The 18,743-nt window shown below is 45.2% G+C and overlaps 1 protein-coding gene across 5 annotated transcripts in view; it reads right to left on the bottom strand.

Annotated features, from left to right (window-relative positions):
- The window catches only part of SPTBN2 (spectrin beta, non-erythrocytic 2), a 102,458-nt gene that overhangs the window by 3,140 nt on the left and 80,575 nt on the right, over window positions 1-18,743 (bottom strand). For all 5 annotated transcript variants that reach the window (XM_060694357.2, XM_060694358.2, XM_087880957.1 and 2 more), the window contains 15 exons: window positions 18,233-18,379; window positions 17,837-18,100; window positions 17,050-17,274; window positions 16,294-16,383; window positions 13,118-13,390; window positions 11,123-11,253; window positions 10,082-10,286; window positions 8,693-9,067; window positions 6,896-7,140; window positions 5,722-5,860; window positions 5,414-5,498; window positions 3,551-3,747; window positions 2,329-2,477; window positions 1,145-1,220; window positions 529-767 (listed from right to left, as the gene is read on the bottom strand). In XM_060694357.2, coding sequence (XP_060550340.2) covers window positions 529-767; window positions 1,145-1,220; window positions 2,329-2,477; window positions 3,551-3,747; window positions 5,414-5,498; window positions 5,722-5,860; window positions 6,896-7,140; window positions 8,693-9,067; window positions 10,082-10,286; window positions 11,123-11,253; window positions 13,118-13,390; window positions 16,294-16,383; window positions 17,050-17,274; window positions 17,837-18,100; window positions 18,233-18,379 — 2,840 coding nt within the window. The remainder of the gene's footprint in view (window positions 1-528; window positions 768-1,144; window positions 1,221-2,328; window positions 2,478-3,550; window positions 3,748-5,413; window positions 5,499-5,721; window positions 5,861-6,895; window positions 7,141-8,692; window positions 9,068-10,081; window positions 10,287-11,122; window positions 11,254-13,117; window positions 13,391-16,293; window positions 16,384-17,049; window positions 17,275-17,836; window positions 18,101-18,232; window positions 18,380-18,743) is intronic.

Genomic DNA, 18,743 nt, shown 5'->3' with positions numbered 1-18,743 from the left:
CTTTACCCAGATGGGGATTTCTTTTGTGTCTGCCTGGTTTGTCGATTGGCCATTTTTCATTTCTTGTTGTTTTAAACCATTTATTCACCTATCATCATCATCTCTTTGAGTTCTGCTGGTTGCACTTCTTAAATTTTCCTAAGTTTGTTTATCGCTTCACTGAGCTGCACGGGAGTTCTCGGAAAACCGATGGTGCTGTAGCCCTCCTCCATCCCAGCTACTTACAAAAAGCAGAGTTCCCAGGATTCTCAGCAAGATCTATATTGGCTAAGGATTCTGGGAACTGAAGTCCACACAATGGAGCCCTTCCTCCACGCTGGGGAAGGCCATCTTCAAGCCCCCCCAACAAGATGGCTTCTCGGTCTCCATCAGATCATTCTCATGTCCTGCAAATTAGAGAGGGATTCCTCCTCCTCTGGAAACGGCAGTTTAGGTGGAATTATGGAATATTCTAACCCCTTCTGTCACATCCTTCCACACCTAGCTTTTATATTCGGATCAGCACACACACACACACACACACGTCACCTGTTAGCTGCCTTTTTGCCGTGGGATTCCATTTCCTGCTTCCGATATAATATTCCTCCCATCTGCCCTGAAGCGGAGTCGTCTGGCGTTCGTGGGGGCAGCGTGGCCGACTGAGCAGGATCCATGCTGAAAACAGCTGGCTTGGAGCTGAGCTTAGGTGAGGCGGGTGGGCTTGGCTCTTTGCCCTTGGATACAGAATCCAGCTGTGACCCATTGACTGCAGCTGATGATTCTGAAATCTGTTCACAGTTGGGGTTGGGTTAGAGCGGATGTCGGCAACCCGTGGCTCTAGAGCCGCATGTGGCTCTTTCGTCCCCCTGCTGTGGTTCCCTATTGGCTGAACCCACCACTGGCTGACGTCGAGTCGGCCGCACCCACCCAGGTTTTGAGGCTCCCGGTATAAAGGCAGCATGCCTGTGGTCCGTGGAAAAACTTCTCTCCACGGAACCAGTCCCCAAAAGTTTGGGAGCCACTGTCTCAAACCACCCATTTCTCTCTCTCTCTCGGCTGGATTTTGCCATCTGGTGTTTCCAAGACCCCACCTCACGTCCTGGGAGCCAATCAGTCTTTTTTCCAGTTTCCCACCCAAGCTTCTGATCATTCCCCTCTCCATTACCTGCGGTGATTCAGAGTCGGGGTCAAGCCCATTTTGGGATGGCAACTCCAGAGCTAAGCTTTGCTCTCCAGGGCTCCTGGGGGAGAGAAGGATGTGCCAGGTAGTGCCAAGTTTTCAAAGTAGCGAAGTGATTGCATGCAGGGTAGTCCTTGACTTACAACCGTTCACTTTTTAGTGTTTGAAGTTATTACAACAGCACTGGAAAAAAAAAGTGACTTGCAACCACTCCTCGCACTTATGATTGTGGCAGCATGCCTAACAGTGAAAATTTGGGCAATTCGTAATCGGCATGTATTGATGATGGTTGCAACATCCTAGCATCATGTGATCATCGTTTACGACCTTCTAACAGTCAATAGAAGACACCAGATTTACTTAACAACTGCAGTTGTGGTGCAGTGGTTAGAAGGCAGGGTTGCGGGCTAAATCACTGCTCACTCCAGGAGTTCGATTCTTACTAGCTCAAGGTTGACTCAGCCTTCCATCCTTCTGAGGTCGGTAAAATGAGGACCCAGATTGTTGGGGTCAAGAGGCTGACTCTGTCAACCGCTTAGAGAGGGCTGTAAAGCACTGTGAAGTGGTATATAAGTCATTGCTATTGCTAATGTCCTTCCTTCCTTCCTTCCTTCCTTCCTTCCTTCCTTCCTTCCTTCCTTCCTTCCTTCCTTCCTTCCTTCCTTCCTTTCCATTAGAATGCAGCATTGCAGGCTTACTCTGCCCATTGCCAGCAGTTCAATCCTGACCAGCTCAAGGTTGACTCAGCCTTCCGTCCTTCCGAGGTCAGTAAAATGAGGACCCAGATTGTTGGGGGACAAGAGGCTGACTCTGTAAACTGCTTAGAGAGGGCTGTAAAGCACTGTGAAGTGGGATATAACTCTAAGTGCTATTTGCTTAACAACCATGGCCCAAAAAGATCGTAAAATCAGGCAAGACGACTCATTTAATAACTGACGTGGTTAGCTAATGGATATTCTATTCCCAATTGTTGTAAAGCAAGGATTATCTTTAAATTTTGGAAAGAGCTGCTGTTAATTCTAATTTTATTTCTCACTTATACAATCTTGGGACAGCAAACTATTGTGGTCATCATAATTCTCAAGGTTCAACCATCTCAGCTTCACTCCGTCCCCTTGCCAATCTTGCGGCCGCCTTCTTGCCACATTGGCCCAGGACTTAGCTCTTACCCATTGGTCTGAGTGCTGCTTGGTAGATGATGCCCGTCTGTATTCTGGGTCTGTGGTATCATGACAGTGGGCTCCAATGGGGTTGGCGTCGGAGATGTCCTCTTCCTCGCTTCTTCCTGCTCACGCTCACGATGTTCATTCTCTTCCAGCTGGTGGGAGGGGGAAAAAAATCATTATTCCCCCCACCAGAATTCAGTGCTATAAAACGACACTAAAGAAGTCCAGAAGGATTTACGGTATTTTTCGGAGTATAAGACGCACCAAGATTTCGAAGAGGTAAAACAAGAAAAAAAAAGTTTTTGCCCTCCCCGGCCCCCAGGAGCACTCTGCAGGCCTCCCAAACCCTCTACGCATCCCGTTTTTGCGAAAAACCAGTCTGTTTTTGGCGAAAACGGGACATGTGGGGTGGGGTTTCGGGAGGCAAAAAATGGCTGTATTCGGTGTATAAGACCAACATTTCCACCCTCTTTTAGGAGGAGAAAAGTGTGTCTTATACTCCGAAAAGTACAGTATTTATGAAATCTATATTTTTATTTATTTATTTATTTTTATATGCCGCCCTTCTCCGGAGACTCAGGGCGGCTTACAGTGCGTTAAGCAATAGCCTTCATACTTTTGTATATTTTATACAAAGTCAGCTTATTGCCCCCACAAATCGGGTCCTCTGGTAATTTCGAATGGTCACTAAGTGAGGACTGCCAGTAATAAATCAGGTCCATACAATTGTATTAAGCTATAATCCAGGGACACAGTGGCTCAGTGGCTAAGACCCTGAGCTTGTCGATCAAAAGGTTGGTAGTTCAGCAGTTCGAATCCCTAGTGTGCCGCATAATGGGGTGAGCTCCTGTTACTTGTCCCAGCTTCTGCCAACCTAGCAGTTCAAAAGCACGTAAAAAAAAATGCCAGTAGAAAAATAGGGACCACCTTTGGTGGGAAGGTAAGAGCTTAGAAACGGAGATGAGCACCACCCCCTAGAGTCGGGAACGACTAGCATGTATGTGCGAGGGGAACCTTTACCTATAATCCAGGGGTATCCGACCTTGGTAACTTTTAAGACTTATGGACTTCAACTCCCAGAATTCCCCAGCCAGCATTCTAGGAGTTGGAAGTCCAAAAGGATTAAAGATGCCAAGGTTGGCACCTCCGCTATAAACCAAGGTCTATAAACCTCAATGGCTGGATTCACATAATGAGCTAAGCCATGCGCTGCTTCTTTACGAACCGTGGTGAGTTTCTCCAGCGACAGGATCCGTTCCTCCCAGGCGGCGACCGATTTCTGAAAGCCCTCGTGCCGCTTGATCAGGTTTTCAACTTCGTCCACGTTGTCACCTAGTTCAGTGGAGCGCACAATGGGCTCCTGGCTGGCAAGCCAAGCTTCCGCCATGCTGGCATCCCGCCCGAACATCAGCACTTCCATCACTGCAAGGGGCGAGGAAAGAGAGAGAGAGAGAGGATTCAGCCCTTTTCTGGATCTTGTACAGGTAGTCCTCGATTTACAACAGTTCATTTAGTGACCAAAGTTACAACGGCACTGGAAAAAAGGGACTTGGGACCATTTTTCACACTCATTCATGACTGTTGTGGCTTCCCCATGAGATCAAAATTCAGGCACTTGGCAGTGTCCCAAAGTCATGTGAACCCCTTTTGCGACCTTCTGACCAGTGTTGTGGCCCACCAGCAACCAGCGGAGCTGGCAGCAAATTCGGACAATGAGGAGGTTGGGGACATGGGCCAGTCCTGGAGCCTGGGGAAGGCTCTGACGAGGGCTCTGCGTCGGAGGCAGAGAGGGGGCCAGAGCCTCTGACAGTTGTCAGCTGCCTTCAGAGTCAGACATCAGTGAGGCAGACAAACAGCTGGAGCCTTGTTCCCAGTGTGCCCATGCGCAGAGTTGCCAGACGAAGGGAACAGCTAAAGAACAAGGGTCGACTCAGGAGTAAAGCCACAGGTGGACGGTGAATGGCCCCTCCCATAGGGAATAAAAGAGGAGCGAAAGGGAAGGGGAGTTTGCAGGAGACAATTAGTTCGCCTAATTGGTTCGTGACGCTCTGAGACTCCTTGCCAAGTTTTGAAGATATCGGCCTGGCAGCTCTCCAAGCCACATAAGATCTGTGACTGTAAATTCTCCCTTGAAAGACTTTGCTGGATGTGAATGAGAATAATTCCCAGGAACTTAATAAAAAGGGGTTTTTGTCGGGAGAAGGAGTCTGCTTCGTGGTTTGGGAACGCCTAGATCAGAACAACCAGCAAAGTCAATGGGAAAGCCAGATTCACCTAACAACCCTATTACTAATTTAATAACTACAGTGATTCGCTTAGCAACTGTGTCAAGAAAGCTCGTAAAATGGGCCAAAATTCACTTAACAAAGGTCTCACTTGGCAACATTAATTTTCGGCTGAATTGTGGTCGTAAGTTAAGGACTACCTGTACTAGTTTCAGTGCCCAAACCAACCATCTTTCCTGAATCTTTAACAATGCAGATGTTTTGTTAACTACTTGGCTTCTGAAGAGCATGTTGGATTAGGCTTCTTTTTTAAATGCCATTAAGATCAGAAAGTGTCACTTGCAAAGAATCAGGAAAGTAGGTTAAACTGCTGTCAGGAAGATTTATTGCTCATGCCTACAAGTAGTCCTCGACTTATGACCACAAGTGAACCACAAACTTTCTGTTGGTCAGTGAGACGTTTGCGTAAGTGAATTTTGCCCCATTTTACCACCTTTCTTGGCACAATTGTTACATGAATCGCTGCGGTTGTTAAGTTAATAACATGGTTTGTTTAGTGAATCTGGCTTACCCCTTGACTTTGCTTATTGCAAATGGGGATCCAATGACCCCCGGGACACTGCAACCGTCATAAATATGAGTCAGTTGCCAAGTGTCTGAATTTTGGTCACGTGACCAAGGGGTTACTGAAATGGTCCTAAGTGTGAAAAATGGTCCTAAGTCACTTTTTTTTAATGCCATTGTCACTTAAAACACTGTTCTATTGTGTAAGTCAGTTCAATTATGCCACGGACATACTGCCCACTGCCATAAGCCTCCCTCCATACTTCCAACACCCCCCCTTTGCCTTCTCCCCCACCTACCTATTTGCAACCAGTCCATTTTCTCTCGCCATTTATCGTTGATCTCCTTGCGTCGTTCCTGCAACTGAGATAATTTCTCCACAATCTGAGTCATGAAAAAGGTGGGGTAGGAGGGAGAAAAAAAAAAAAAGGAAGGAATTTAGCTGGCCAAATATTTAACAGAAGAACACTGTTCATACGAGGGGTGGGAGCAAACAGACAGAATGAGCTCTACGCTTCTACACTTTTCTTAATAGGAAGAAGTAGTCAAAATATGTCCCTAGCTCCTCGCAATAACCACGGTTCTTCCTCACTGCCACTACACGAACCTTCGTAGAAGCGTAGTGCCCCTTAGCGAGCAAGTCGTCCCCCATCGCTATGCAGGCGTTGAAGCTGTCGGTCCGAGCCTCCATCTCGGCCTTGATCCCTTGGTGATTCTTGATGACCAGGTCAGCAGCTGAGACATCCCTATAATCGAAGTGCAAAAGGGGAAAAAAAAAATTGGTCATCCGCCTCAGCTCTGGCAAAGGGACAGAAGACAACAGGAAAAGCAAGACTCCAAGACATGAGGTCAACTTCTGGGCATATCATATTTGGAGCCTGGCAAAGAAGGTGGTTTGAAGGCATTAAAGAAACCTGCAATAGTTGCAGACAGGGCAAAAGGTGATGATAGCTTAATTTAAATTCCAGGAGAAAGAGGTCTCTCTTAGAATAGAATATAATTTTTTATTGGCCAAGTGTGATTGGACACACAAGGAATTTGTCTGGGTGCATATGCACCATATTGGGGTACCACCAATATGGTTGGTGGTACCCCCAATCAGCTGTTCCAGGCTGCAGGGATTGCCACAGACCATCGCTGCCTCTGTGCCTCATGTTTTTGGCTTCATTCGGTGTATAAGACACACCCAAATTTTCACCCTCTTTTGGGGGGGGGAAGTGTGTCTTATACTCGGAAAAATACAGTAATCTCTCCCCTGGTATAGCTGACAAAGCCAGGAGAACATGTGGCTTATAGGTTAATACACCTACCTAATTTGGGTTTGAATCCTAGAAGGATATGGCTAGCTGACGAGAGTTAAATAGCTTGAAATAGATCTATACTGGTCTCTTTATTTCTTTGTCGGTAAATATAAATTTAACAGGTGGTCCTTGATTTACATTCAGATACCGTTCAAAATTGCAATAGTACCGAAAAGTGAGTTATGAAGATTTCTCGCACTTATGACTGTTGCACCATCCCTACAGCCACATGATCAGAATTTGGGTGCTTGGCAACTCAGCATGGATTTATGGCAGTTGTAGTGCCTCCCAGGGTTAACGTGACTGCCATTTGCAATGTTCCCGGCTGGCTTACGACAAGGAAAGTCAATCGTAAAGCCAGATTTGCTTAAAGACTGGGTGGGCTCACTTAAGAACTGGTGAAATTTCTAGTCCCAATTTTGATCGTTAAGCCGAGGACTGCCTGTAGAGGAATCCAACATTTTTCTGATAATATGCTACCTGGGCTTCTCCTGGGCATCTATCTGAAGGTTGATATCATCCATCCATAGCAGTAGGTCCCGCACCATGCCGAAAAAGCGAAATTTGTCCACGGTGTCCACAAGGAGTTGGCGACGGTCGCTGCTGCAGCCAAGTAGGTCAGACCAGGCCTCACTCACCGACTGCTCATGCTTCCGGATGTCATCAGCCTTTTCCCCGGCATATGCCTTCTGCAGCCGTGCTGCGTCGTCCTGCACCTGTTTTACCTGTTAACAACCAAAGAGGGGGTGGGGGTGGGGGTGGGGAAGGCTCAGTTCCCATCCACAACTTTGCATGTACTATCTTCCTCCCAAATGTGGATGGGCGGCTCCTAAAAATATTACAAACTAGCATCCTGTCAGTGTTTGAGAGAGTTGAGGGGTGTTTGGAAACTCAAACAGTATTTGCTATGTGAGCAAGAAGGAGAGAGGAAGGAGGCTGGGCGTAGCTTAGCTCAAGTGTTTTGTATTAAAGCTGCTTCGTGCTGTGAAAGTAAAACTGAAACTGAAACACCTCTCCTCTGCTTGAGTTTTGCATTTGGAACAGATTTCTTTTCAAGTGGGGAGGGGGAGTAGAACTCCTTAGCATCAGAGCGTGTTAATAATAATATAGGAAATACTAATGCTCTGATGGTCATTTTGAAAAATCCTTTCTTAGCGAGCATCTAGAAGCCAAGAGGAACATACAAATTTCAAGTTTGTAGGCTTTACGGTTCTGGAGATTTCGTGATTAATGCCTGAGTGGTTTTTGCTTTTCTATATATAGATTGAAAAATGTTTGGACCTTGTGTAGGTAGTCCTCAATTTACAATCACAATTGAGTCCCAAATTTCGGTTGCTGAAGCGGTTGTTAAGTGAGTTTTGCCCCGTTTCACAACCTTTTTGGCCACGGTTGTTCAGTAAATCTCTGCCGTTGTTAAGTTAGTCACATGGTTGTTAAGTGAATCGGGCTTCCCCATTGACTTAGCTTGTTAGAAGGTCGCAAAAGGGGATCACGTGATCCAGGGACACTGTGACCGTCATAAATATGAGTTGCCAAGCATCTGAATTTGGATCACATGACCATGGGGATGCTGCAACGGTCATGTGAAAAAATGGTCACACGTCGCTTTTTTCAGTGTCCGTTATAACTTCGAACGGACACTAAACGAACTGTTGTAAATCGAGGACTACCTATAATCTGGGCTCTCCCGATTTTTAATTTGGTTTCATTTTGAGCCTGGTTTCGTTGTGCCTGCTACAGTCGGGTGATTGGGCTGGGGGTTACTGTCAGAACTTTGAAAACCAGGTCACAAGTACTCTCCCCCTCAAGTAGGTCTGTTGGAACTCTGAACAGTCCCTATCAGTATAATGCAGATTTAAAGCTGACCAGCCGTTGTAAGGCTGTGGACCAGGATGATGAACTGAGGATGAGTCAGCAGGGTTATTGCCGCTTTAAGAAGCTGTCTATATAAGGGAGGCCATTAGAGGGCATCTCTCTCTTCCTTCGTGTATTACTCTCTTCATTGTGTTCTATCTGCATTGTAGTTCTCCGTGTAGAGTTGAAGATTGATTGCTCGCCTGGTATGTGCCTACCACATGTTATGTATACAGAAGTCTCGTATATTAACCACTGTTTGTACGACAAACCTCTATGTCCTGTATTTTGCTCCTGGGTTGTCTCAAAATAGTAGTCATGCTGTAAACACTCTGACAGTCCTTAAGTGACCGGTCATAGGTCGAGGACTACCTGTACAATGTTGGACCATTTCTGAATCTTATTCATCCCTGCCACACAAACCTGTGCACTCAAGGCCTGAATGTCATGTTCGTAGGCTGTGTGCATCCGCTGCAGGGCTTCAGCTGTGTTGAGGTCCCTCCCTGCTTCGTCCGGCAGCTGCTTCTGTTTGTTCTGCACTTGGCTGAGAGTCTCCCGGGCATCATGGTAGAAGCGGTGTAACTCATAGGAAGCTGCCAACATCTGGCTTCTAGTGTCAATGAGTTCCAGGAGATCTGCCCAGGCCTCGTTCAAGCTGTCCTTCCACTCCGCAATGGTGGCGTTCTCGGAATGGCCAGTGGAGATCATCTCGTCCGCCAGCCGGTTGACACCGTCCACTCTCTCCTGACCAATGGTGCTGGTGTCGCGTGAGAATTCCCGGAACTTGTCGCGCAACATCTGCAGAAAAGGATGGAGCATAATAAAACGGACACTGTGGTTAAAGCCACCCAGAGGAGAAACAGCTGAAAAGAGAGGGGAAGGAATGGCAGTGGGACCACTTGTATTTAAAGAACAAAGAAGCAGATGATGAAGGGAAATATAGTGCCCACCAATTGTAAGGACTTCATCTCCCAGAATCCATAACAAGCCTGACCACTGAAAACAAATTGAGGAGTTGAAGCCTATCCCACCTAGAGCAGTGTTTCTCAACCTGGCCAATTTCAAGATGGGTGGACTTCAACCAGTGGTGGAATTCAATTTTTTTTTTACTACCGGTTCTGTGGGCGTGGTTCAGTGGGTGTGGTGTGGCTTGGTGGGTGTGGCAGGGGAAGGATATTACAAAATCTCCATGCCCACCCCACTCTGGGGCCAGCCAGAAATGGTATTTGCAGGTTCTCCAAACTACTCAAAATTTCTGCTACCGGTTCTCCAGAACCTGTCAGAATCTGCTGGATTTCACCCCTGACTTCAACATCTTGGCTGGGAAATTCTGGGAGTTGAAGTCCATCCATCTTAAAATATGCTGGCTGGGGAATTCTGGGAGTTGAAGTCCATCCATCTTAAAACATGCTGGTTAGGGAATTCTGGGAGTTGAAGTCCACCCATCTTAAAACATGCTGGCTGGGGAATTCTGGGAGTCAAAGTCCACCCATCTTAAAGCATGCTGGTTAGGGAATTCTGGGAGTGGAAGTCCACCCATCTTACAATATGCTGGCTGGAGAATTCTGGGACTTCTAGTCCACCCAAGTTACCAAGGTTGAGAAACACTGATCCAGAGTATGCCAAACTTGGAACTGACAATACGAGGCCGGTAGATCATCCTATAGCCTAAGGTAGGGGTAAGCTCCTAATTTGCAGATGAAAAGGATGTTTGGGGGCATACCTTTACTTTTTTTTTTAAATCATCAGAATGAGATTTGAAGGGTCTCTTCCTGCCACTCCAGATGTCACAGGTCTGAAGGTGAGACTCACCGTAACGTGTTCGTAATCCTGGCCAAGTTCGTGGGAGGCCGCCACCACTTCCCGTTCCGAGATCCACTGCTCCAAGTCATCCACTTCCCGCTTCAGCTGGCAGAGACGAAGATGCTCTTGTAGTTTGGCCCGACGCTCCTCAGCCAGGTCCTTCAGGCTGGCATAGAGCTTGTCCACCTGGCCTTGCCGAAGATTGATCCGCTCACTGAAAGTCAAGGAAAAGAGAAGGAGGCGCTATTAATCATCATCATCATCTTTTAACGACCCTATGTTCCCTTGCGGGGTGGAGCCTGGGCAACTGAATGGAGCTGAGTGTTTACTGGCCGGATGCTCTTCCTGTTGCCAATGCTGAGTTTTGTTCAGCAGATAATATTCTCAGTGTGTCCAGAGAGAGAAACATCTGCCTCTACCTAGGATCGAACTCACAGCCTCCTGATTGTGAGATGAGAGCTCCACCTCTAGGCCACTGAACCAATCGAAGAAGGCACTATTAATGAATGAAATGAATACAGGAAGTCTTCAATTTACAACCGCTCATTTAGTGACCGTTCAAAGTTACAGCGGTACTGAAAAAGGGGATTTATGACCATTTTTCACACTGATGACCATTGCAGCATCCTCATGGTCACGTGATTTACATTTGGATGCTGGACAACTGACTCACAATTATGACGGTTGCAATATCCGGGGGGAAGGGGGTGGGTCACATGGTCCCCTTTTGCGACCTTCTGACGAGCAGGATCAACGGGGAAGCCAGATTCACTTAACAACCGTGTTACTAATTTAACAACCGCAGTGATTCACTTTAACAATTATGGCAAGAAAAGTTGTAAAATGGGGCAAAAGTCATTTAACAAATTTCCCACTCAGCAACCTAAATGTTGGGCTCAATTGCGGTCGTAATTTGAGGACTACCTGAACATAAGTAGCTTTCCTTCAATCCCAACGAACAAGTTTTATAAGATTTTAGTTTCGTAAGTTAGGCGAAGAAAGGAGCTTCATCGAACCGCACGTAAAAACTAAAGGCAAGGAACCTGTTACCTTTCAGGGTGGCCATTATTCACCATGTCCCGGCTCTGCACGGAGAGTTGATGGACTGTCTGGGCATAATCTTCCAGAGCCTGCTCCATCCCCAAGTGTTTCTTGACCATGGCCTGAGCAATCAGCTCATCCTGAGGAAAAGAAAACCACAATGTTCTGTTTTTTTTAATTCCTGGAAGACAGGAGGGACGTAAGTACAAGCTTGGGCAGAAAAAGAAACAGTGGAATGGAAATGGATGTCCAGTTTCTTCTTGAAAATCTCCAGTGAGGGAGCACCCACAGATTCTGAAGGAAGGTCATCCCACTGGTTATAATTCTAGGTTTGGGTCTCTGATAAGCTTCGACCTGTTATTTCTTCTCCTGCAAGAGATTTTTCTCTTTTACAAGTGCTATACAATTAATTGTGGTAACTTGTCTACCTCTTCAAATGTGTTTTTTGAAAAAAGAGTTATAGGTAATCCTCTACTTATGACCGTAAAAAGTCCTGCTCTGTCAAAGCGTAAATCAGCTTCGATACTCCCCCCTGGGGTAATTGCACTTGATTAGTGACGGATGGATCTTGTTTTTCCATGCTGTATACTTTAAAGAAAGAAAACCCGAAATATATTCTAAGAAACATTTTATTATAAAGAAATAAAACAAACTTACTAACTACATTGTACCGGCAGTTTTATCACACAGACGGACAAAGGAAAAAGTAAGTCAGGAAGTTTCTTCCTTAAGTTTTGACATGCGCAGTAGATCAGAAATCACAAGACAGTCTTATCTCTGTTGCTACAGAGACATGATAAAGTTCTCTGGCAGACTACCGTAAGTCTTAGGATGGAAGCTCGGCTGGCAAATACATAACGCAGTGACATGCTTATTATGTCCTAAGTTGAGATAGTCATAAAGCAGATTATCATGTCTGCTTTTACAATATATATATATATATTTTTGCAATGGTTGGTTAAGCAAACCCGTTGTTTAATATAGGGCAATTTTGCCCAAAGTCGGCAGTAAATGCCAGTTTTTGGCAAAAATGGGATAAATCAGAGTTACATGACTGCAAGATACTGTAAAGGGTTGTAAAATGCATATTGGTTGCCGAGAGCATCAAAAGTGGTCATGTGACCATGGGGGCGGGGTAGCTGTCAGAACTTTGAACCCGGGACCTAAGTAACCTTTAGGGCCGTGATGGCGAACCTACGGCACGCGTGCCACAGGTGGCACACAGAGCCCTCTCTATGGGCATGCCAGCTGTCGCCCCAGCCCAGCTCTACCATGCATGCATGCGTGCCTCCTGCCAGCTAACTGGTTTTTGCGTCTCTGCCGCACATGCACGGGAGGCGTGGCGCGTGTGGGGGATGCGTACACGAACTCCCAAAATGCAATGCGCCTTTTTTGGGGCCTGGAAAGCCTCCTGCACCAACCAGGAAGCCAAAATGGAATGGGGGGGGCTGTGCATGCCCCTCATGCCTCGTTTTGGGCCTGCTGCAACAACCTGGAAGCAAAAACAGGGCACGGGGACACTGCACGAGGGCCACCCCCCCGCGCCCCCCGTTTTGGTTTGGAAAGGCTCCTGTACCAACCTGGAAGCCAAAAATGGGCGAGGGGGGGCGGGATGCATGCACAGGGGCATGCGCGAGGGGGTGGGGTGCATGCGAGGGGGGCATGGGCGTGTGTGTGTGCTTGCATTGCATTTGGGGGTTGCATGTGCTCTTTGGGCACTCAGCACCGAAAAGGTTAGCCATCACTGCTTTAGGGGATTTGTTGGGACTTCGGTCACTAACTGAGTGGTCATAAGCTGAGGACTACCTATTTATTTTTATTTATTTATTTGTAACATTTATTGGCCTTCCATCTTACCACAGGGTAACTCTGCGGCTTAGTCAGACAAAATATATCGATACATATACATTAAAACACAAATAAATTAAAGCCAAACTTTAAAGTATAAACTATAAACTTTTCATTGAACCAAGCCCAATCCTCATTTTAAGTTGGCAGACCTACTTTTGCCTTCTCCTCTGACATCATGTGCAACTCCTGTTCACCCATCCAGGCCTCGGCTTCAGCAGCATCGAAGTAAAACTGCTGGGCCATTTGAGCTTTCTCCAGCCGTCCGCGCCGCTTGTCCACCTGGTCTTGCAGCTCCCGCCATATCTCCTCTAGCGTCTCGACTCGGCCCTGAAGCTCTGCCTCCAGGCCGCTGCATGCCAGCCCCTGCCACCTCCCCAGGATGTCGTTGATCCGCGGCTGGTGACCTTGGATCTCCTTCTGCAGAGTCTAAGAGAGGGTCCAGAGGAAAGAATTAGCCCGAAGAGCAGTCTTCAAAAAAAACAACAACGTACAGTGGTACTCATCGTTAATTGGTTCCGGAGGGCGCGATGAGTACCAGAAATGATGGGTACCAAACAAATTTTTCCCCATAAGGAATAATATAGTGAGTCATAAGGAAACCGACATCAATGAATTCTAGCTTGTGCGTTGAGTACCAAACAAACAATGAATGTCGACGCAAAATGTTGACGTCAAAATGTGTTGAGTACCAAATTGGATGAGTTTCAAAGCAGTTGCTAAATTAAACTGGTTACTAAGACTGCATTACTGTTAATCTTCTCATCGTTCCTATCACCCATCTCCTCCCACTTATGACTGTATGACTGTAACCTTGTTGCTGGTATCCTTACGATTTATATTGACTGTTTCCCTATGACCATCATTAAGTGTTGTACCTTATGATTCTTGACGAATGTATCTTTTCTTTTATTTACTCCGAGAGCGTATGCACCAAAGACAAATTCCTTGTGTGTCCAATCACACTTGGCCAATAAAGAATTCTATTCTATTCTATTCTATTGAGTACCAAGGTACCATGGTACACTCCAGTGGTGAGTTTCAAAATTTTTTACTACCGGTTCTGTGGGTGTGGCTTGGTGAGCAAGGCAGGGGAAGGATACTGTAAAATCTCCATTCCCACCGCACTCCGGGGGAAGGATACTGTAAAATCCCCATTTCCTCCTGATCAGCTGGGACTTGGGAGGCAGAGAATAGATGGGGGCGGGGCCAGTCAGAATTTTTACTGCCGGTTCTCCGAACTACTCAAAATTTCCGCTACCGGTTCTCCAGAACTGGTCAGAACCTGCTGAAACCCATCTCTGGTACACTCGTCTGATGATTTAACTTAGTTCAAAAGTTACTGCATTTTATATTTGTATCTATATCCGAACAAAGTCGGAAGTTAATTCCCTTCGCAGCTTTTTCCTTTGTTGACTGTACCCCAATTTTGTTTTTCTCTTTTCTTCCTCTTCCCCCTAGCTTCTTTTTAAATATTTCCTTTGCTTTTTATATCTTTTTTGAAATACAATATTTTTTTTTTAAAGTACACCCATCTTTTTCTATTATGCACTGAAACTCACGGAAAATCTTACTTGGAAAAAATATACCGGGGTTTCTTGGACTCTTTTGCAAGCTTACCAGAAAGACTGATCAGTCATTGTTGTTTGATGCAGAGATGAGCAACTTGTAGTCTATCCCTACTTTCAAATTGCTGTCACTTTCAAAAGCTCTCTGCAAGCATTAAGTTCAAGCCTTTTTTTCCCTTCACCCCAAAGGTGAAAGGGAAGGAAAGGTGGAAGAATTGAAAGAAGAAAAAAAAGAAAAATCCAAACAAGTTTGTTTTGGCACCAAAGACTTTTTCTTCCTAACAATACAGAGACTCAACTGGACCATGTGACCAGCTCTAATAGAGGGATGGAGAATTCTATGTTTTAATTATGTGGGTTTGCGTGGGAATTAGCTAGACCTGGTTTCGCCCTCATCAATGCCAAAATGATGTACTCAATAAAGTCTTGCATTGGGGGATTGGAACCTCTCGACTGTGCTTGCTTTGGTTGGATTCGTCAGTCGGAACGTTAACATATTGCTACCTAATGAATCGTAATAATCTTCACTCCCTTTCAAAGAGACCAGGGGAAAAGACAGAACTAAATAAACAAACAAAACAAGAAGATAAGAGGGAGAAGGTAATAAAAACCTATGAAGCAATTCAGGGAAAATACATGTTAAAAGACCAAAACAATGATACTAGATAAACAGAAAGATACTGTATCTTTGAAAAGAAAATGGAGAGTTGGCCAGATCCTCTGGAGGTTTGGCAACAACGGATAGTAGAGATGGAAGAAATACTTAAATTAAACAGGAAAGATGTAGATAGAGAAGAAGACCCAAGGGAGGAATTTGGGAGGCAAGTCAAAGACAAATAAGAATTGAAATATCAAAACGGGCACGAGATGACGGAGAGAGGAAATGTTGTGTAACACAAGATTGGCTTTACTAGGAGCTAGAATAGAGGCAGACACAAGAAATAAGGGGAATATTATTATGCGTATTTTTATATATTAAAAGTAGTAGCTAGATATAAAGATTAGAGGTTGAAAGATGGTGATACTATGTACGTTCTAATGATACTGGTATTGTTATTAGAATGGGGGACTAAAATGTTGAACAATTAAATAACGAAGGCTTGTATTTTAATACAAATATGTAAGAATATTATTATAATTACATAAGTATGATTTAAACAACAAATCATATTAATACTACCATTACTACTTGTATGTGAATGAATGATACCCAGATGCTCACCTGTTCATGTATTGATAGATAGATAGATAGATAGATAGATAGATAGATAGATAGATAGATAGATAGATATAGATATAGATATAGATATAGATTAGATAGATAGATAGATAGATAGAGATAGAGATAGAGATAGAGATAGAGATAGAGATAGAGATAGAGATAGAGATATATTAGGCTGGAAGCTTCCATGATGCCACCTTCACATGGGAAAGTAGGAGGGGGGGGTTAGTAAAGGGATTGTCTTTAGACATAATAGCATTCTTCCTGTCAGTCAAGGTCAGGCCGATCCTGCATCTTGAGAAGGAGTGGTCGGAGTGATGTCTCGAGATGGGATGGATGGTGATTGACTGAGGAGTGAGGGGATGGTTTTGGAGGTTTTGATTTCCTAGTAAATAGAACTTTGGAAAATGCTTGCTTCAGAGTTTTTATTTGGAGTTGGGGGGTTTTCTGGAACGCAGATAGATAGATAGATAGATAGATAGATAGATAGATAGATAGATAGATAGATAGATAGATAGATAGATAGATAGAATTGTCCTCACCTGGTTCTTCTTAATCAACAGCTGGACGGTGGGCAGGTCTTTGCCATGATCCGTGGAAACGGCCATGGGCATCCTTTCCTTCACCCATAACTGCAGGACAGGAACAGAGATAAAAACTGAGAAAGGTCCAAGTAATTCTGTAGGACAAATCCCACTTTTGACTGCTCCCTTCTGTGAGGCAATCTTACTAATCTTGCAAGGTTATATAACCCCAGCCTATTTTTCTTTTTTAAAAAAAACGTGAACACATTCTTTTTTACTGTCAGTTTTACACAGCATCTCGAAATACTCTAATTGCCCCACTTCTGGCTAGTAAAACAGACCCGCAGTACAAACAATTCTTACTTAATCCTGAAATAACATATAGGATTGCAGGGTTCTATCTGGTGGCGTACAAAATGAGACAAAGAATAATCAAGAGCAATGGAACTTCTTTGAGTAGGGACTGGCTTTGTTCCCACTGGTCTTTTTTTTTTTTTTTTATGTCAGCTACCTTCCTCAAATTTGTCCCCATAATTCTGGATTTTAGGTTAGATTTAGCCAATAAGAATGAAGCTTTTGAGCATATTTTTCTCTGCATCGCTCCTCATTTGTTTTTGGATGCTCTGGATATTTGAAAACTATTTTCTTTTCCCTTTTTTTTTTTCCTGCTGGTGAATGACTGCCAGAAAGTTATTTGATTAGAAACATGCATCCTTTTCGTAAAATCTATGGGAATCGGTCTCCTTCCCACTTCCTCTTCCAGGTCAAACTCACAATTTCATCCTCCAAGTCACGGTTGAACTGGTGCTCCTCTTTGGAGGCCAGCAGCTTCTCACAACGTTCCCGCAGCGGCGCTCTCAGTTCGGTAAATTTGCCCTCCACTGACCGCAATTTCCCATCCACTTCCACCGTGTTGGAATCCTCCTGGCTGAGGGCCAACGCCTGAGACTTCAGCCCTTCCACCTCTTTCTCCCGCACATCCATCTGGTTCTCCAGCAACTGGAGGCGAGAAGGAAAGTAAACGGTCACGGAGCTCTCTCAAACACATCTACAAACTCACACACTCACCCACAAACACGCACTTTTTTTTAAAAAAAAAGCGCCTCTTTTTCTTACAATAGCACTAATTCCACATGGTGCTACCCTTGATGAAGATCTGGAAATTTCTGTTCTGACCTAGGCTTCCCCAGCAGCACGAAACCAGTCCTGGTCCCGATAAACCCCTTTTATTTAATTTACAGTGCATTCCTCTCCAGCAAAGTCTTTCCCCTCCCACAGGTTTTTAATTACCGACCTTTATCAGGCTTGGAGAGTGGCCAGACCAATATCTTTCAGACTCCACACCGTAACCGACAATACTTGGCAAGAATGCAGGAACAGATCTTCATCCAAATGAACTAATTGTTTCCTGCAAATTCCCCTCCCCTCCGCTCCTCTTTATTCCCTCTGGGAGGGGCCATTCACCGTCCACCTGTGTCTTTACTCCTGAGCTGACCCTTGTTCCTTTCTCCTGGCAGCTCTGCACATGCGCACACCGTGATGCAAAATATCACTCATTTACCTGCTGTTTCTTGAGCAAAATGTTGACGCTGGTCAGGTCCTTGCCATAGTCATCGGAGAGTAGCTGAGCCTGCAGGCCGCTAAGCCAAGCCTCCAAGGCCGAGCAGCTCTGGGTGAAGAGCTCGGCCCGGTTAGCATCGAAGAGACAACGAGCCTTGCTCTGGGTGCTGGATTCCAATTCTTGCCAGAGTTTCTGAAGTTCATCCAGCTTGGCTCTCACCACGGGCTCCAGTTCGGGCTTCTCTGACACCAGCTGCTCCCCGTCCTGCCAAAAGGGAAAGACAGGAGGAGAGAAGGTTTCAGAAATGTCTTCCAAGGATGAAGAAGGACGAGATAAAGAAGAAAGAAAGGCAAGCCAAGCCAAGAGCAACAGGCGTCGTCCATGTTTAAAGCCCACCTTTTGGATCTTCTCAAGCCAGCCCTTGTTGGAGGCCAACTCCGCCATGAAGGCCTGGTGCTTCTGCCACTTGGTGTGGAGGTTTCGGGCTTCGTCGTAGGACATGTCCTGAGCCGAGAGCATCTTTTCGTTGATCCACAGAGTGAGCTGGAGGAGAGACGAAACAATGGCTTCAAGCATGAACTTACCCTGGGAAAGCCAGGTTTCAAAATTGAGGACTGGAGAATCTTCCCCCTTAAAGGAGAATATTTGTAGCTCAGGGATGAAATGAATGTTTCGTGAAGCTCTCTGAGCTTGGTTGTTTTCTTGCAGACCTTTCGTTACTCAAAGTAGGTTTTTTAATGATGGTGGGGCCACATTATTTAATATGTTTTAAAATTGCTTTTAAATTTTATATATGTGTTTGTTTTATCTTTGGCTGTGGACCGCCCTGAGTCCTTCGGGAGAAGGGCGGTATAAAAATTAGATTAAATAAAATAAATAAATAAATAAAGGTAACAGGTTAATAAAA

The sequence above is a fragment of the Pantherophis guttatus genome, chromosome 18 (genome assembly GCF_059756535.1).
Source record: "Pantherophis guttatus breed Tessera chromosome 18, ASM5975653v1, whole genome shotgun sequence".
Lineage (NCBI taxonomy): Eukaryota > Metazoa > Chordata > Lepidosauria > Squamata > Colubridae > Pantherophis > Pantherophis guttatus.
The sequence above is the reverse complement of the archived record's forward strand: the minus strand, read 5'-3'. Positions and strand labels throughout refer to the sequence as shown.